At 37.6% G+C, this 20,549-nt stretch overlaps 2 protein-coding genes across 4 annotated transcripts in view; both read right to left on the bottom strand.

Annotated features, from left to right (window-relative positions):
* Positions 1-20,549, bottom strand: part of LOC107680186 (gastrula zinc finger protein XlCGF57.1-like) — a 398,670-nt gene that overhangs the window by 138,774 nt on the left and 239,347 nt on the right. The gene's annotated exons all lie outside the window — the stretch shown is intronic.
* LOC107680183 (uncharacterized) overlaps positions 7,164-20,549 on the bottom strand; it is a 23,361-nt gene continuing 9,975 nt past the window's right edge. Inside the window, exons 3-4 of one of the 2 annotated variants that reach the window (XM_016475967.1) lie at positions 11,846-11,987; positions 7,164-11,279 (exon numbers count right to left, since the gene is read on the bottom strand). In XM_016475967.1, the coding sequence (XP_016331453.1) occupies positions 7,612-11,279; positions 11,846-11,936 (3,759 nt within the window). In that variant the 5' untranslated portion in view covers positions 11,937-11,987 and the 3' untranslated portion in view covers positions 7,164-7,611. Of the gene's footprint in view, positions 11,280-11,845; positions 11,988-14,518; positions 15,214-20,549 lie in introns of those variants that run through there. The other variant, XR_001633120.1, reaches the window with a different exon arrangement.

Here is a 20,549-nt window from a genome sequence, read left to right as displayed (position 1 = left end):
GCCATTTTGTGAAGAGACTCCTGTGTGGCGGCCATCTTGCAACGAAGCTCTTCAATGGCGGCCATATTGTGAAGAATTTCCTGAGTGACCGGCATGATGTGAGCAGGCTCTGGCTTGGCAGACGTGACGTGAAGAAGACTTGGCGTAGCAGACATGTCGGGAGCAGGCTCGGGTTTGGCAGACGTGACGTGAGCAAGCCCTGGGGTAGCAGACATGATGTTAGCAGAATCTGGCTTGGCAGACATGACGTGATCAGGCTTTGACTCTACACGACACCCACAGTGAAAGCAGATCCACTCAACTGCAGAGCAAAGTCTATATTTTGTTCTAGTGACCAACAAATCTTTCCCCCAGGCAACTGAGAACGAATGGGTTCATTTAAACCCACTCGAAAAATGTCCTTAAGGGCCACATCATTAAAAACCACTTGGTTGCAGAGTCCACAAAAGTCCTCCACGTAATCCTCTATGGCCCGGTTTCCTTGACGAAGGCAGAGGAGGCGTGATACTGCTGGGTTCATTGTGCTGGTCGTGTGTTCTGTAACGATTCAGTCCACTGAAGGCGAGCGTAGTGAGAACCCAAGTGCAGTTTATTTACAGAGTGATCCAAACATCCAAACAATAATCCAAGACACAGACTTCAACAATTACAAAATAAAAGACATGAAAACATGAACATGAACATGAACCAAAACCCAAACACCACATTACAGTCATTTACATCTCACCAGGTTAAAATAATATCTCAAGCTTTGTGCTTGACTTATTTGTAACACATTAACCTCAAAACCTTTTCAGCTTTCTCTTTCTGCAAACTATGATGTAGCGATATGATGACAATACCCAAAATACTATCAAACACTCCAAAGCAGCTCCATTCTTTGCGAAAGATGGATAAAAAGGCGTTGACTGGAGGTCACCAGGTAATACTAATCCCGTGCAAATAGGGCTTTAGTCTAGGCCCTGTCTGTGAAACCAGGCCAATGACTGTTATAGTCTAAGAACGTTAAGACTAATATTTACTGTGAAATACTCTGTTTGTGAATATCTGTTCAAATGTAGATGTTTATAACGTGCTTGACAATAATTATTTAGTTTCTCAGATATAAAATGTTTTTGTATTGTATAAAACATACAAAGCATGTTTGTGTTTATGACTACAAAATCATATGATCAATGATGTTTATGTGCGAGACAAGTGTGAGACAGAAATGTTATTTTAGCTTCTTAGACATCCTGGCTTCTTAGAAAACTATTTGCATTAAATACTTAGAAACGCATCTAGTGGACATGGTTGGATACCTTAAATGTACACATTGTATGTTGAATATGCATTATGATTGGTTGAGATAGTATTTATATCCTAATCAATTCAGGGTGCTTCTGAGTCAGAGTATCATTCTGGGTCGCACTCTGCAGTCATGACTGTAATGACTGAATGACTGTTACCTTTTCTTGAAAGAAAATAAATATTCAAAAGACTTTCGTCTCATACCTTTATTGGGAAAATAAAAATGCCACTACACCATTCAGCCGTGCAGTTTAGTTAGTTATGGTCTTATTCCACTCTTAATTAACAGGGTGCACCACTTCAGCTTGGAGGGACTGACTGGGATATTCATGTTGATGGTAAGTGGTCATTTAATTGCTATACCATTTGTCTCTTTGCTAAACACTGCATTTGTTAACATAACATCATAACATAACATCAGAGTTTTGATTTTGTATTTCAGTATGCTCTGTGCTGAAGCAGTCACGTGGTTTTCAGGCGAATGAAGCTTCGGACGTCACAGATCACATGCTTTTCTCAAAATGAATCAAGCTCCGATACAGTGCTTCAATGTGAAATGTTGTTTTGTTTATACTAGCTTTGGAGCTTCCATGTTGAACATAACATCATAGTTGAGATCTTGTGAAGTGTGCATTTGTATCCTGCATGATCACGTGTTCTCTGGGTGACGGTCGGTCCGTGTGAATTGAATGTGGACAGGAGGAGAGTTCAGCTTCATTGAGACGAGTGATCGACAAACTTTAAACTCGTGATTTCAAATTATGCTGCGCTTTATGCATTTGCCCACTGTCATATGCATGTCATTTCCACTGTGTGCTGTATGTAAAATTAGTGTTACCTTGGCTATATTTGGAAAAAAAAAGAAAAAAAAAAACGATTCTGCTGTATGTAAAATGAGTGTTACCTTGGCTTTATTTAAAAAAAAAAAAAAGATTCACACAAACTTCCCAGAATACTGAGTGCCCTGTTGGTTACCTTGTTTATTTCTTTTTTAATTAGCTTTTTATTAAATATTTATTTGTGAAAAATGCTTTGTCTTCTAAAGTATAAGTATGTTTTTTTTAATCCATTTTCAAATGATTTCAAATTTCTTAAATATTAATTTAAAATAAATAAAATTATATCGGCCATCGGCCACCCTGCTTTCCAATATATCAGCATCCTACAGAGCCTACAGGTATCAAAAAAGTTGGCACGGGGGGCAACAAAGAATTTTGAAAAGATTCAGCTGGGGGAACATCTAGCAACTAATTAAGTTAATTGACATCAGGTCTGTAAGCCCGCCCCCCCAAGGAGTGGCTTCCAGACGCTCCAAAACACTTTACATGGACAACGGCTGTCATGGATGTTTTGCAGCACAAAATCTGACTGAACGGATAAAGACTGGAAAATAACGGTAATTTTAATTTGTTATTTTATCTACAGCTCGTTAGAGGTAGAATTCTTTAGTGAAATAAAGATGATATTTATTGAAATGAATTCAAATAGAGAGAGAGAGAGAGAGAGAGTGAACGAACAGCACGCCGGCATTAAAAATCTTTATGAGCAAACGTGTCGCCCTCGCATTGGGAGTTCTGTGGAGAATCGGATATGTGTGTTTAGACGTAGGTCGGATGTCCAGATATCAGATGTGTATCCGATTAAAATCCACATTTGGAAGTGGCTCAGATCGGATGCAAAAAAATCGGATCTCGTGCGGGTTTTTGTGTTTACACGTGTGCAACAAATTCCGATCTGTGTCAGATGTGAGCGAAAGATCGGATTTTTTGTGCCAGTGTAAACGTAGCCTGAAAGAGAGCGTAAAAAGATTGTGGAATACTTTAAAAACAATGTTCCTCAACATCAAATTGCAAAGGCTTTGCAAATCTCATCATCTACAGTGCATAACATCATCAAAAGATTCAGAGAAACTGGAGAAATCTCTGTGCGTAAGGGACAAGGCCGAAGACCTTTGTTGGATGTGTAGAAGATTTTTATTAATCAAGTTCAGTCATTGTGAATATAGCCATTTATTTATCAAGGTATTTTACTATTATAATCATGTATTTGACTGTGTACAGAAGCCTGGATGAGAATGTAATGTGCTTCCATGGTGAAGTTGAGAATGGAATGTGCAGACATACGGTTTATGGTAAAGCTGCACTTCCTGTTTTGACATGAGACAAAAAATATGACTGGGCCTCTTCCTTTAACGTAACATAAATTGGGGCCTCTTGTCTGCTTGCAGGAAACAGATTGGAGGCATAGCCAAAAAAAAGGTAAACAATGACGGGATGTAGGAAATGTATGGAACACGCCTTAAAGGAAAAACTGTATAAAAGAGTGTCCAGACACAGACTCGGGAGATTCCCTGCGGGGTCTCTCTGCTTTATTGTCTCTGAATAATAAAGGCTTATCTTCTGGCATCAAAACCCCAAGACTTTGAGAATGATTCCTCACAGCATCGGCAGAAGCCACAACAGATGCCCGTGGTCTTCGGGCCCTCAGACCACACTGCATCACTCAGCGGCATGATTCTGTCATTGACATTACTAAATGGGCCCAGGAATACTTCCAGAAACCACTGTCGGTAAACACAATTCGCCGTGCCATCTGCAGATGCCAACTAAAGCTCTATCATGCAAAAAGGAACCCATATGTGAAAAAGGTTCAGCGTTCAGTTCAAAAGCCAGCATCTCTGATGGTATGGGGGTGCATAAGTGCATACGGTATGGGCAGCTTGCATGTTTTGGAAGGCACTATGAATGCTGAAAGCTATATTAAGGTTTTAGAGCAACATATGCTCCCCTCCAGACGATGTCTATTTCAGGGAAGACCTTGGTATTTCAGCAGGACAATGCAAAACCACATACTGCAGCTATTACAACAGCATGGCTTCGTAGTAGAAGAGTCCGGGTGCTGAACTGGCCTGCCTGCAGTCCAGATCTTTCACCTATAGAGAACATTTGGCGCATCATTAAACGAAAAATACGTCAAAGTTGACCACGAACTCTTCAGCAGCTAGAAACCTATATCAGGCAAGAATGGGACCAAATTCCAACACCAAAACTCCAGAAACTCATAACCTCGATGCCCAGACGTCTTCAAACTGTTTTGAAAAGAAGAGGAGATGCTACACCATGGTAAACATGCCCCCATGCCAACTATTTTGAGACCTGTAGCAGGCATCAAATTTGAAATGAGCTCATTTTGTGCATAAAATTGTCAAATTTCTCAGTTTAAACATTTATTATGTTCTCTATGTTCTATTGTGAATAAACCATTGGCTCATGTGATTTGAAATTCTTTTAGTTTTCATTTTATTCAAATTTAAAAAACGTCCCAACATTTCCGGAATTCGGGTTGTACAATCGCATTTTCATTTTTAAGGGGGAGATCCCAAGTGTTCATTTAAAAGGAATAAATGAGACGAGCAAATAGGTGATCATTATATTTCATTTTATTTTTTATCACACCTGCAAGGGTAACTCACTTCCCACATTTAAAAACAAATAGCATATTAGGAGCATACTTTATTACATTCATTATTATTGAGATAAATTCACAAATGCCCTACATAGCCTTAATGTGGTTGGTAAAAAGAAAGCGGTGCACAGATAATCTAGTAATGCCGTTAGTAACAGAAACAATGCTGAAAAATCATGAAATCATCAAAAATGTTAAAGAAAGTTTAGGCACTATTAGCTATTTCAGCATGTCCAGTTCCATGCAAGTCTTATCCACCTTATTTTTCAATGCGGAAGTAAGCCGTTTTCTGTGAATGTGCGAGACTTCCGGTTCATTAGCTGCTGTTGGGAAATAACGAGAATAATAACGAAGTGCAGTAAACGGGAAAGGTGGAGCTAGACTAGGTCAAGAGAGGTGGGATAGGTGGAGCCATTTACCCATTTGCTCTGCAGCGAGCAGCCTCTCATCCATTGCACTTTGGCGAAGGATTCAGTTCAGAACTACAAACACGAATAAAAGCATTAAAAACTACGAACATGGCGGATGCGCGCGACTGACAGAGGTTTAGATAAAAGGGTTTGAGTTACTAAAAATATTTATTTAATATTATTTGTCTTATATTTCATCTGCAACAACAATGTAATAAACATCCGGGCCTGGTATAAGTAGGCACATTTGGACGCAGGACTATTCAATGATTATGCGGTTTCGAACGCAGCCACTGTCCTGCAGAGTTTAGTGCCAACCCTAATTACACACACCTGAACTAGCTAATCAGGGTCAACAGACTCACTAGAATCTTAAGCCAAGTTCACACTACACGACTTTAAACATCGACAGATCGCTGTGCTGTTCAGACTACATGACTAGCTGACTGTCTTGAAGTCATTGCGGTGTTCACACTACGTGACATTACGTAAATGATCCGCAACAGGGGGTCACACACTACATGAACTGACAACAACTCTCTCACCCAACGAATCTATCCGGTGCCCAAACCATGTTGAAACAGGTGAAACAGGAGTTCTTTATTTGAAAATTGACGTTGGAAGGAAATTAGTGCTGCAAACTGTTTGCGTGATGATCTGTTCTTAAAGCCATGTTGCTGCTGCTGTTTTTCTTCCGCTGACCTCTGCCCAGAGGTAGCTCGTCGCGACACCTGACACCACGTGATGTCAAGTCGGCCGACCGGTCCAGATATTTAGCATGCTAGATATTTGTTTGGCGTCGTTGAGTAGTTCACACATAAAGACTGCCAAGAGCTGATCACCCGCTGATTTTCCCCCGATCACAGCCCGACCAGTCGACGAGCTCGTTGACTTGCAAATCGGGCTTAAAATCCTGTAGTGTGACCTTGGCTTTACTGTATGTGTTAGAGCTGGTTAGAGCTAAATTCTGCAGAACATTGGCCCTCCAAGAGCAGGATTGGACACCCCTGCTCTAGAGATTACTGCAGGGGCATTCCGTCCATATCAGCTGCGAATGTTCTGCATACCCAAGCCATTGGAGAGTCACGGACTGGGTAAGTAATATAAACATGATTATAAATTGATCCCTTGTCATTTGAGATGTAATTTAAATCTTGCATGAAAAATTAGGAATGAGTATGTAAAATTATTTATTTTCCAAACTATGGAAATTTTCTATAAATCTATGCCAGTTACGAAAGCTTTTTACAAAAAAAAGCAAATTCAGAAAGTCCCCTGAAAACATATCTTCTTACTTTTTTGGCATAGATGATGTATGTTGAAGATAAAACATTATTTGGCAACATGTCGGGGGAGACTATACACTGCTCGTGGCCGGTTTACTGAACTGTTGGACACACACATCCTTTTTTTTTGACAAATTCCTTTAACTCTGGTAAAAAGGTGTTGTTATATCACATGTATGGCATGAATTTGCTATTAGCTAGATAATGGTTTTATTCATCCCATTCGCAAAATTCAGTTATCTCGAAAAATGCAGGTGTTTGATCAGACGTTCTTTCATTTGTTATTCTTTGTGATAGTAAGCTTCATTCCACTTTCATGACTATAATTTACTATCTTCAGATAAAGACACCGTGACCATCTGCATACTAAATGCAAATGGGCCTCATCCAAGATAGGGTAGAGTGGGGGAAATGCCCCCCAGTCTGACAAAGAAATTTGGTTTAAACATTTACAGCAAAATCAGAGTACAGGCAGTTTTAGCTTAAAATAAAAAAGAATATAATCAATAATTATGAATTACAAAATTATAATTGCATATTTGAAAAATATTTTAGCTGATGCTAACTGGCTAGCTAACTAGCTACCTGATGCTAACTTGAGGTAATGTTTTTAAATATAAGGTCAAAATATTTTTATTCAACCAACTAGTTAGAATACATTTGATGGGAAAACAAAGGATTTGATGTTCAGAACAGAGTGACTACAGTAATTTAGCTAAACTATGATAAACTGAAGTAATTTATTCCAAAATCATCAAGTACATGGGCGAACCAACTCGTGTCCACACTTTGTTTGACTGACACAGATGCCCAGTGCCTGCCCCTGAAAGCGGTGGGTGTGGTTAAGGAGCCGCTGTCATAAGGTCAATTTAAAAGGTTTCAACTAGAACAAAAAGAAAACAGTTAACTCATTGTTATCAGTTAAAAATCAATCAGTTATGCCAGCTTATCAGATTTACAGCAGATAAACTCTCACTTTCATTAAAAATGGTTGAATATAGTAAGATTAAGATCTTGAATGACTCTAGAGACAGACATTAACTTCTTCATGTTAAGGAATTTCTAATCTTGCTAATACTTCTATAATAATTTTTTTTTTCTTTTTCCATCAAGTATCTCCAAGTCACCACACAAAGGAGCTTTCTTCATTGTCACCGTTTTCAGAGTTCAGCGACTTCTTCAAGTGAATGAGCTCCTCTGGCTATCTTTTCCAGGAGAAGAGCTTCTTTTTTAATATTCTCGAGTTCAACAATGCGGTCTTCAAATCCAGGGCGTTTCTCTTCCTTCTCTGTTTTGATCAGGATTTCAAGGTATTCTACTGTGGAAAGAGATTTTGGCTTCAATGCAATTTCATCTAGTCTTTTTAGGCAATCAGTGGACAATTTGATCAACTTCATTAGTTTTTCCTTAATTCCACGGAGATCCTTTTCAAGTGCTTCAAGCATTTGCACTGTGTCCATGAACTGTCCTTTAGCCGCCATGAAGTTTTCTTTCAACTCTTTAATGGTTTTTGTCTCTACTTTTGTTTCATATGTCCACAGGAAATTTTCTCTTGAATGAAAAGAGTAATGGCAGTTTCCAGGGCAGATAATGCACTGGTCATTCTCCATCACAGCACAAGTCTGCACAGGATCTTCTGCAGGGAGGAAGCAGTTGGAGTGACATGTGAAGAAGCAGGTGTTGCAATTCATGCTAAAATATTTTCCAGGGGTTCTGTTTGCTTTCATCACCGCTATCTCTTGTTCAAAATTCTCATTTTGATCCATCTTGTCATTCTGATTTTCTAAACATTGCTTAAATCTTTTTATCTCACTCATTTTAGAGAGACCAGCAGTTATCTGAGGGGTCAGACTTGTCATGGCTTTCTCAAGGCGCTCTCGTTCCTCCAAGACCTTTATAGTCAGAGTCAGATCTTTACTTTCAATGGTCCCCAGTGTCTTGAAAAAAGCCTTCATCTGTTTGAAGGTTGATGCCCACACAATCTCATTCAGTTTCTGATCATCGTCTTCATCATCATCTGAATCACTGCCAACGGCTTTGTGTTTTTCTACACTTTTGTCTGCATACACAGCTGTGTTGTTGAACTTGAAATGGGTGGGATGTCCCTTTTTATTCTTTTGACAGGGCAGATCTGCTGCTTTGATGGCTTCTAGAGCTGGGACGTCTTTACCATCTGCAAATGTCACCAAAATAATTATGTTCTCTGCAATGTCTTTTCCAAAAATTGACAAGACTGAATCAAATATATACTTCTGGTTGGCACTCAGGCGGACAAGAGAAGCCTGGACAACTAGGCAAACGGCATCAATGTGATCAATTCCCAACGAGCTACAAAGAAAGCTTTTGACCTGCTTTGTAATCAGTTTATCATGTGTGATTCCTTTTGTATCCCCAAATCCAGGTGTATCTACGATTGTGAGCGAGTAGGGGATTTGAAAGCCAGGCTGACTGTACAGCTCATAAGATGAAACATTAGGTGTCTGACTCTCAGCCTGTGTGCGATTTGTCACTTCAGTGATTAGTTTGAAGCGATATGGATCCTGCCACTTTACACCTAGTATGTAGTTGACCATCACATTGATGAGTGTGGTTTTTCCTGCACCTGTCGATCCCAGTAGAAGAATTACTTTGTTTTTCACATCCTCCACTTTTCTTCCAAAGACATACTGATTAAAATCATTCTCTTTCATTTTTTGGTATAGATTCAGTCTATAAATTGAAGGATTCCCCTTGTTTATACGTGAAGATTGATTTTTGAACAGCCCACTTCCAACCTCACCTGAATGTTTACTCCTCTTCAAACATGCAGAAAGCACTGTTTCTGAGCTGGGGAGACTCATTTCATCATTAACACAAATTGCCGAAACTCTGACTGTGTAATCTGTCTCTCTTTTCAGTTCATGAAGAATGCACTCCCTGTTTGTAGATTTCACAGACTTCCACGGCTTTTCATTTTCATGTTCCTTTGTGCATTCTCTGGATTCCAACACGTATCCAGTGATCAGAACTCCCTCACCCACAGATGCAGGAACATCCCAGACTAAAGTTGCTGACTCAGATGCTACGTGTTTTACGGTAGGTGCTCCAGGAGGAGCACATGGACGAGTCCTGGAGAATGATGTTGTGTCACTCGTCAGACTTACTCCTGGACGACACACAGCCTTGCAGGTAAAACAAAATTCTTTATATGGTTGCAACTGCTTGACAGTGACCTGATCAGCAACTCCATCAGTATACACCTCTGTCCATTCAGTGCTCTGTGCAGACTGATATGAAATACAGTACGAGTCCACACAGCTAACACCACGATCAGGGGGTTTGATTTGCAAATGAATGCAGTCGTGCTCAGCACTCAAGAAAATCGGCATTGGTGGTTTTGAAGGAAGCTCATACTGTGAGCTGATGAGTCTCCCTCTTTCATAAACATGAATTGAAGAGGCAGTGCTGAGTTCATCTGGGATTGATGCAATGCAGAATTCAATGTTTTCTTTCCCTTTATTGGCTTCTTTGAAATCTAGGAAGGCCTGTATGTTTTCCCTGGTGAATGCTGTTACATCCCCTGAGCAAAACCATTTCTCTGTCTTCTTTGAAGAGTTTAGATTATAACTTACTTGCTCTCCATTGTTACAGGATTGTTCCTTAAGGTAATTCCCCAAGTCTGAAAGGTACGGTTCGTCTTCGTTTAAGGATGAGAGTGTGAAAGCTATCACGTAGTTATTGGATGCTTTCAAGACAACTTTGTCCAATTCGTTGCTGGATGAAATAACAGGGACATCTTTCATGATGTCAAGGTAAGATCTAACAACATTCATCTCTCGCTCTCGCTCGTTTAGATACTTGGTTACCAGAGCCCCCTGAAATGGGGATCTTTCATTTCTGTTCAGATAATCTGCAAGCTCCTGTTCCTCTTCTCCTCCACTCCTTATGGATGGAAGTAGCCTGCTGAGATGTTTTTGAAGAACGGTTTTGTACTCCGAGAGAAGATCTTTACATTTTTTGATCTTGTCTTTGATTTCAGGGAATTCAATGGCAATATCGTCCCTCATCAGATCTTGACATTGAACGTCACAATCATCCAGTCCATCCATGATCCGTTTGGCTCGTCGTACCAGGCTAACACTGATCTCCCTGACTAACTGAGCAGCTGCCGAATCTAGTTTTTTCAGAGGGTAAAGCCACACGGTCATGGGCACAGCATTCTCTTCATGTTCTCCCAACAGTTTTGGTAGCTCCGAGTACACCTTGATGGCATCTACATAGGAGACTGGATTGTTGTCCAGGGCAAAATCGCCATGAAAAGTGCAGCTGAACTTGTTCATTTTCTCTTGTTCCATTTCATTCATTTTCAAAGATGCCTGACCCTCTATTGATATTAAAGGTATCTTTTTGATTGACGCTTGGAGGTCACCTTGTATCTCTTGATGGTTTTCATTAGACGAAACCTCACGATCAAAAATAAAGAATGCTTGAGCTCCATACAGTAGAGCTGTAACAACATGTGTGGCCGAGCCCTCCTGAAATACATTGCAGTGCTTTACATTTCCTGCGCCAAGATGCTCCATAGTTAACTGCTCAAAATGTGAAGTTGTCCGATACTGCAAGGTGACTCGAGACTGATGTTTGGACTTCTTGTTGTCGTTTAAATAGTCTGCTGATCCTTTAACACTGACTAATCCACTCAGAAAGCTGGCTTCAAGAGATGCAGAAACATTCAGAGCTGCTACTTTGTCTTCACTAGAGTCTGAGGCAATTATTTTGAAGTCAGTATTTGGCTGTGGCCGTATGTTAATATTCTTCTTCAGCATTTCAAAGTCCCAGAGAGATATTCCTTTAAAGAATGTATATGTTGCCTGTTAAATTCATCCAAACAAACAAACAAAGAAACTTGCTACTACCAAACAATACAATTTAATTTCAGTTTCCGTCTCCTAAGGCCAGATTAATTTTGTCCTCTGTAATGGGCATATGTTTTGTTTATATCTTTAGGTTTATTAAATTCCTCTGGTTAATTACTGTTGTATCTTCACAAGGACAACCTTTATGCAATACTAAAGGTTGGAATAGTCATAAATATGTATAAATATCATAATGTTGTTGTGCCATAGAATATGGGGGTCTTTCATAGATCACAGATCTTTTGTGGCCTTGTGCTTTTAAAACAATTGTAAACGAGGGGGTATTACCGTACATTGTGTTTTTTATGATGGGGCTTAATTCAGCACAATAAAAAAATTCAATGGCTTGTCAAAAGGGTTGCATGCCACTGGCTTAGATAATGTTTAAGAAAAACAGAAACTGAAATGTTCACCATAATTTCCATTCCCTCAAATCCATGCATGTATGTATGTCATCTTATTTCATGTCACTCTTGATTTATTCGTGTGATTGTATTACCTGGAATGAGAGCATCGCTCCTGCAGTCATACAGCATTCCCAACTGAAATGGCCGGCCAAGACAAGCCAGTTCTATAATGCCATCAGACATGTTTCTGAAGAAGATAGTTGTGGCCTCAATTCTGAAATATGCCTTCCCGTTCTACAAAATAAATCATGTTTATGTAAATTAGGATGATTCAAATTTTTAATCTAATTAATTACTCAATGTTGTGATAAATCTAATAATCACATATTAATAGCACATCAAATTTGGCTGAGAAATTGCCCACAAATGTATTTTAAAGCCATTATTGTGTTACATGAGAAAAGCATGAAATAGACATCACAAAAAGTAGCTTTAAAAAAAATAATTTTTCTTTTTCATATTCTTTTTTTCTTTTTGGGGTGAACTATCTCTTTAATTAGTTATTTATTAATAAGGATTTTTTTTCCCCAGATTTTTTAATTTTTGTATTATTATAAACATGTAAATATGAAATAGTAGGGCAGCGTGATGTGTCCAAAAAAATGATCACAATAAGATTTTCCATATCAGTCGATATCGATAATCATCACGATAATTTTCACATTTTTCTAAAGGCAGGTTTTTGCTCCCAATTGAAATTTGTATAAATCAGACCGATAACTGTGGTTTTAAACTACTCTTTCTGGTCAGAACATGACAAGCACTTCACGTTTTTGAATTCTTTACACTTTTCTAGTTATTTTTTGGTCTTTCATAGTAGCACACATTTAGATCATGATAACCAAAGTTAAAACCACACATATAGCACCTCAATACCATGGTAAAAAAAATTGAAAGTAACTATATGGTTTCAAGGTATTTGTATGAAAAACAGTAGTCTAAATACATTAAGTATACAGTAAATGCAAAACCGCTAGGCTATAACTTAATCACAAAAAAATACTGTAATTATATTCACTTCTTTAATCCATTTAATACATGTCTACATTCAGGGGCATCGCTAGTGGGAGGAAAAGGGTGACAGAGTGCATAGGGCCCAGAGGTCTGTGGGGCCCGCGATCTCACATCGCTGTTTAGTGCTCGCGTGACCGAGTCTTAGCACATTAAACACATCTGCTCTAGTGAGCTCGCGCTGTGCTGCCGTTTGAACTTTGAGCTGAGCGGATAAATGATCGGTGTGGCTTCAAATGAGTACCACTTTTGGCGCATAAACATTGTATCGAACATTTATCGAACTCTTATCATTTTACTGAGGAAAATGATATCACGATAATTATCGTTATTGTTTTATCGCCCAGCCCTAACTGCCAGTAGGTGGCAGTAAATGTCTTAATGCATAAGTCGTTCATTCGTTCATTCATTCATTTGATTAATTCATTCAAACGGCAGATTCATTCAGGAATGAAGTAAATGGCTCTCTTTATAAATGGGCCTTTGAATCATTGGTTCACCCGATTCGTTCAAAACGCAGATTCACAGAAATTGTGTTTTGTTCAGTTCTGCTGTGGCTTTAATATGTAATATTTGCATTTGCAAAACGGAGAAAACAGACATTTTGTCTATACTATAACACAATATTAAATTCTTATTTATTGAACTGTTGTATAAAATAAATATCACATTTGCACGCTGTTCTGGACACAAACAGCACTCGTGTGATATTGCACATTTGTTAATTGCATTAAAAAATGTAACACGTGAATTAATAAGTTATGGAAAAAAAGTAACATGTTAAATCAACAGCCCTAATGTAAATATTAATTTATTGTTTAATTAGCAGCATTTTATACCATTAAACTGTTCCTTGAACCCATTTAAAATAATGAAAAGATAAACAATACATATTGTTTCCTATTCTTGTTTTAAATTGTTCAGTCTTTAGAATATAAAATTAAAACTGTAAAATTTTGTGGACTAAATGTTTACTTGTCTCTTCCCCTCTAGCAGTACCTTATGGCCGCCTGTGTGTCCCTAGGCCTCAGTTTGAGAAAGCCTGGTCTAAGAGATGCAGCAGAGAGCTGCCTGCTGTGCCTGGCGATGAATATGGTTTCCTGGCCACATAAGCATGTTTTTAATTTTATTTATATTGTTGTTATAAACATTCTCTCATGCCATTAAGTTATGAACAATAATTCGTCTGCCCCAGTGTGGGTTTAAGTGCTAGAACAGCTTCCACTAGAGTGGTGCCAAAAGTGGTGGTTGGTTCATGTATTTGGTCTATTTCAGACATTCTCTGTTTGCACGGGACAAAAGACACATCATTTCTATCCCCACATGCTGAGTATATCTGCATTATTTAGCAAATAATATTATTTTTAATTACATTTATTTTGAAGGGCTTGCAAAATGGATTCAAAGAATTTGTTCAGCATCTGTTCATGCGGAGTACTAAGAAAGCTGTGCATAATGTATTTTGAAAGCTATGTAGTGCAATGACGGAAGACTTTAAAAAAAAGACAGATTGCAACTGGCTGTTATCACTAATTTGCTACAAGCACCTTGTAACAATTTGTTCAGCATCTGTTCATGCGGAGTACTAAGAAAGCTGTGCATAATGTATTTTGAAAGCTATGTAGTGCAATGACGGAAGACTTTAAAAAAAAAGACAGATTGCAACTGGCTGTTATCACTAATTTGCTACAAGCACCTTGTAAAATAATAAGAATAAGCATTATTTGTAAAAGAAAACACACTGGTCTTGGGTTTCTAGATAAATGAGTGATTTATTCATTATTTAATGTTGTTAAGGCAGTGCAAAAGGGAAATAACATAAGTATGCTCTTATGTGACAGCAATACAGCTCAATAACACATTATAAAAGATGAAGATCTGTAAGGATGGTCATTTTAATCTGTAATCTGGAGTTATAGAAACATACAGAAGATAAACATAACGATTTATGCCATCACTTTCAACAGCAAGAAAGAATGCTACAAAATACTGCACAATTACGGCTAGTAACCCCACGTGATGAATACAAAGCATCTTGCAGTTTAAACAATCTCTGTGAACTATTTTAAAAGGCACTAGTGTTGTACATCACACATTGTGTTGTTTGATGTCTTTTTCATTGTTTTTTTCTTTGTGAATTCTTTTCCTTTCTTCTTCCTCTTTAGATCTGTTCCTCTTGTCTAGTTCCTTCTTTTCTTCTTCTCTCATCTTAAAAGCATTCAATTCCTTCTTGTATCGTTCTTTCTCCTGCACAGCTTGTGTATATCTTGCCCAAATTGAACTGAATGGGCCAAAAGATGAACCCATTGTGGAACCAGTTGAACCCATTGTGGAACCAGTTGAACCCATTGTGGAACCAGTTGAACCCATTGTGGAACCAGTTGAACCCATTGTGGAACCAGTTGAACCCTTTGTGGAACCAGTTGAACCCATATCCTGCCAAAGTTGACTCCATTTAATGGTAGTAGATATTATAGTTTTTGCAGGCATATGACGTCAAAAGAGAGAAAGAGAAAATTCTGTTACAATTGTGGAAATTCAAAGTACTTTTTTTACCAGTTTTTGTTAACATTGCACTAACTTTTGTTTAAGTTGTGCTAACACAAGCAGCATAAAAGCAGAATCACGTAAAAGATTTCAGTTACCCCTATCATTTGTAAAAATATTTTTAATGAACATTGTGGGCAAAGGGCCTCAGTATTGATAAAACACTTTAGCTAAAGTACAGGGATGTGATTCGTCCGGTTATTTCGGCCTAAAATCATGTGTGATACTGGTTACTGCATGATGATTGAAATCGTGAAATGGCCTTAAGCAATTAACTAAATAAACTGCGAAAAGGTCATGTTTTCTAATACAAATAGACGGAATGGTAGAGTGCTGGACAAGCTCGCAGCGCCATCTGCAGGACAGTTAAAAGGCTTCAAATGGTAGAATCAGCGCTGAAGCGTTACTCACCCGGAAACTTTTTAATGAATGCTGGTGAGAATTTGAGATTGCTTAGTACTGTCATAGAATTCGCAACGGTTGTGATGCAATTATATAAATATAGACTAGTCTGTCATGCTACATGTCTGCTGTAAATGCTAGCTGCGCTAGAGTAGCTTTAATTTTTCATTTCTAATGTTAACTTTCATTTTGCATTTGGGAACGCAACATTCGTCATTAGAATAGTTTATAAATTTGTTGTTGTTTACAAAGAGAAGCGTCACATGATCCTTCAGAAAGCATTCTAATATGATGATTTGCTGCTCAAGAAACATTTACTATTTATTTTTATCAATGTTAAAAAAACGTTTTTGCTGCTTAACATTTTTGTGGAAACAATGATAGCCTGCCACTCAAACATTTCTGGTAAATTTTTAATAGAGAGAGAAAATAATAATTTTATTCATCATACATTAAAGTGATGAAGTGAGTGAAAAGTGAAGACATTTAAAATGTTACAAAAGATTTCTATTTAATAAATGCTTTAATACATTTATTTGATGCTGTTCATTGAACTTTATCAAAGAATCCTGAAAAATAAAATATATTACCATTTCCACAAAATATGAAGCAGCACAACTGTTTTCAACATTGATAATAATCAGAAATGTTTCTTGAGCTTCAAATCAATTGTAATGGTTTCTGAAGGGTCATGTGACACTGAAAACTGAAGTAATGATGCTGACAATTCAGCTTTTTATCACAGGAATAAAAGACATTTATAATATATTAAAATAGAAAACTTTTTTTATATGTAATACTATTTCACAATATTGCTGTTTTTTGTTTTTGATCAAATAAATGCAGCCTTGGTGAGGAGAAGAGATTTATTTCAAAATCATTAATAACTAATGTTTCCAAATTTTGGCAGGTACTTTAATATTAACAATTCTATTAATACTTAATATAATATCAATAATATAATACCTATATTATATTATATTATTAAATGCTGCTTTTTATTTTTTCAGGAAAACAGTATGTATTATTACAATATAATATATATCTTTTAATGTGATCAAATCTAGGCTATATATTGTTAAATAATAAGTGCTTTTCCTGCTTTTTTGTCTCTAGTTGATCACATGCCTGAAAGTAATGTTTTGTGTATTCTAAGTTTATACTTGTTCAAAATAATCACTTCAGCAAAGTTTGTGTTCTGTTTACTTTTGTATTTAATTTTCTGTTATTCAATAAATACACATTTAAAATATGTTTATTTGCAGTGCATGACTATCCATTAAAAATATTGGCCTCATTTTAGTTTAAAATCAGACATTTGGCATTATTAGGACCAGCAAACTAATTCCCCCAGTGCATTATCATACATTATATTCAGTATTTTTATAGTTTACACCTGTAAACTGCACCTGGCTAGAGATAACAGTTTCTTTGTTATCCCATCCTCTATGCCAAAAATGTAGTGAGTTTCCTGCATATGTCATCATAGTGGTCTAATTTCAGAAAAGTAACCATTATAAAATAGACTGTCATTCCCTATGGGCCGTAAACTAATCTTATTCCTTTCTAACTTTGAAATGTAATGGTTATTTTCCAGAAATGAGACCACTTCAGTGAAGTATGTAGCAAACAAATGCGACCTCGCATTAAAATGAGACACAGCTACTGTGTCTACACTAGGAGCAACCGCTGTCAGCTTTCTACATTGTACGTGTCAAAGCAAAAATTGCAAATCCCTTTGACCAAATGTCAGAAGTAGCACAGTTATGTGGAGTACGGCAGAAATTGAGTGGGGCGTCAGTTTACTGTTGCGTCACACCACAACCAGTGTAGACAGCGCCTATCATATTTTTATGGATAATGGTTTCATTATTAAGCAATACTGCTTTTACTATACTATACTTTTTCTTCAGTTATTGGAAAACTGTTCATTTAATTACCTTTAAAAAACAAAATCATTAACAAAACCTTTGTCTAAAAATATTGTATTAAAGGGGTCATATGATGCGATTTCAAGTTTTCCTTTATGTTTATGCAGCGCGATGCAACACAACGCGTAAAAAGACAGTACAAGTCATTATAATCAGTAATTATGTCCCCACTGGATGCAACAAATGCCTCGTTTATAATGGGTTTTAATGTTTTTGTCTCGTCGCTCCGGCCGGGACACGGCATCAACAGTATGGTGAGGGGCGTAACATTTCCGTCACACGCTTGAGGTATTCGGCCAATCACAACGCACTGGATAGCTGGCCAATCACAGCACACCTCGCTTTTCAGACCGATGAGCTTTGTAAAAATCGACGCGTTTCAGAAAGGCGGGCCATAGAGGAGAAACAATAATGTACAGTATGTGGAAAATAATGTGTTTTTTTAACCTTAAACCGCAAAAACACATTTCATTACACCAAATACACAAAATAATGTTCTTTTTAGCAACATCATATGACCCCTTTAATGATTCTTTTTGACATTGTTTATATATATATTTTTTGTTTATTTCTTCTAATATGCTTGAACTTCACTTGCTTAGTCCTGGTTTCTCCTTAATTAGCTGCTCATTGACATGTATACACCCTCTGTTAATTAGTTAATCACTGCAGCCATATACTAATGGGTCCTGATTTATAACTTCCTGCATTGATGCACAATAGACTGAGGGCCGTCCTCACGGAGACGCGTTTAGCTGTTTTCATACAAATTTTGTATTTTTTGTAATTTCGTCCAGACGGATCCAGCGTTTTGGGAGCCTGAAACTGCTATTTTTTGAAAATATATTGGATAAATCTGAAAACGACACCCTCGCGTTTTTGTGTATATTTTCTGAAACGATGATGCTATCACCCCACGTCTCAATCCTAGTCAGACACCGCTACGTCACGTAACAGCAACAACAACAACAACAATGGCGGACTACATGCTTCTGTTCTTGCTGCAGAAGCTACTGAGACTATTAGCTTTACTAAAGCTAAATCTTCTGCTACTACGGTGAACAACAAATGATTATGGAGGTTTATTAAAGGTTTATGCGCATGCTCCAAGTCTTCTCCATTTTTAGTGTGTCGCTGTGGCAGAATTACAGCGCCACATACTGGTCTGGCATGTATACTATATCGTCGCTTTCAGTGCTTTCATGTGTACGCAGATATATCTTGAGACGACGCCATGTTTACGGAATTTTTTTTTAGAACAAGGAAAAAAAAAGATCGGATAGGGAAACATTACATTACATTTTAGATGAATCTAGTGCAGAATCGACTTTGTGTTGCTGTTTGTGATCATGTCAAGGATCAACCAAATTTCCAGGTGCTGCTGGTTTTTGTGTCATCTGGTGGCCGTTACTCCTGTGTGGCTTTAGCCCTACTGTACCTTAATATTTGGCTGATTGAGTGATCTCAACATGTTTGCCCCCACGAGCAAGAGGTTACCAAAAAAAAAGAAAAAGAAAAGCTGCAGTACACTGGTGAGGAGAATGTGTGGTTTTGTTTTGTTTTCTCTTGTATGTCAAAGGAGGAGAGGTCCAAGTATGCTGAATAAACTGCTTTTATGAATAAACTGCTTATTAATGAATTAACAGCCTGTGGAAATCTTTACAATTTTCCATTAAACATTTGTTTTGTAAAAAGTAGGATTCAGTATATGGCACTTCTAGTTCATTTCTATGGTATCCGCAAAAACTGATTGACATCAAGGCTATAATGTGGGGGCAGTCGTGGCCTAATGGTTAGAGAGTCGGACTTGTAACCCGAAGGTTGCAGGTTCGAGTCTCATGGGGGGAGTGAATGACTAGCGCTCTCGTGGTACCACGACTGAGGAGAGACCCTTGAGCAAGACACTGAACACCCAACTGCTTTTGGCTGCCCGCTGCTCCGGGTGTGTGTTCACTACTGTATGTTTGTGCACTTGGATAGGTTAAATGCAGAGCACAAATTCCCAGTATGGGTCACCATACTTGGCCACAAGTCACTTCACTTCGTAATGTAGTTGGTTATCTAGGCACAAGATCCAAGTTGACTGTTATGTTTTTCCCAATGGTAGAACTGCAGAGGTTGATATCTTTCCATTTAAGATATCTTTAAATGTCAAATCAAAATTAATTGATCACAAGTTTTTCTTTACTCAAAAACAAAATATCACTTAATTTCAACAGGCCTTTTATTGGAAATTTTTCTCTTTGTTTTCCTCGTGACCAGTAACCCAAGGAAAGAAGTAGCTTTGGTGCTCTGTGCAAATTTCTAAAAAGGTATAGTTCTCCAAAAATAATTGTGTAGTCACCTAGAGGGTGCATCTTGTCAACTCTCATGTACAGTGTTTTTTGTTTTGTTCTGTTGTTTTTTTTTGCACAGGAAAGTTCAATGCAAGCGGTTGTCATGGTAAGAAAAATAATATCTGCTTGTAATAGGGAGTTAAAAGATCAAGCAGCTAAGGCTATTGCTAATATTGAGAATAAAAATGGGAAAATTCAGCAACAGTGCTGATTTGACATTTTACATAATTTCACACGTTATAGATCACGCAAAATCTTAATTATTTCTATGATGACCCAAATTAAAGACCACGTGCGGAGTTCCTCAATCATTCCACAAATAAGTATTTCTTTTGAGTATTTTTGTAACTTCAAATTAAAAATTGTAATTTTCAATTTTACTTAAACACTTTTCTCACATTACTTAAGGGGTCGTCATAAGGGGTCATGTGACGTTGCTAAAAATAACATTATTTTGTGTATTTGGTGTAATGAAACGTGTTTTTGCGGTTTAAGGTTCAAAAAACACATTATTTTCCACATACTGTACATTATTGTTTCTCCTCTATGCCCCGCCTTTCTGAAACGCG

This window comes from Sinocyclocheilus anshuiensis, unplaced genomic scaffold (genome assembly GCF_001515605.1).
Source record: "Sinocyclocheilus anshuiensis isolate Anshui unplaced genomic scaffold, SAMN03320099.WGS_v1.1 scaffold492, whole genome shotgun sequence".
NCBI lineage: Eukaryota > Metazoa > Chordata > Actinopteri > Cypriniformes > Cyprinidae > Sinocyclocheilus > Sinocyclocheilus anshuiensis.
This window is presented reverse-complemented; position numbering and strand designations above follow the sequence as displayed.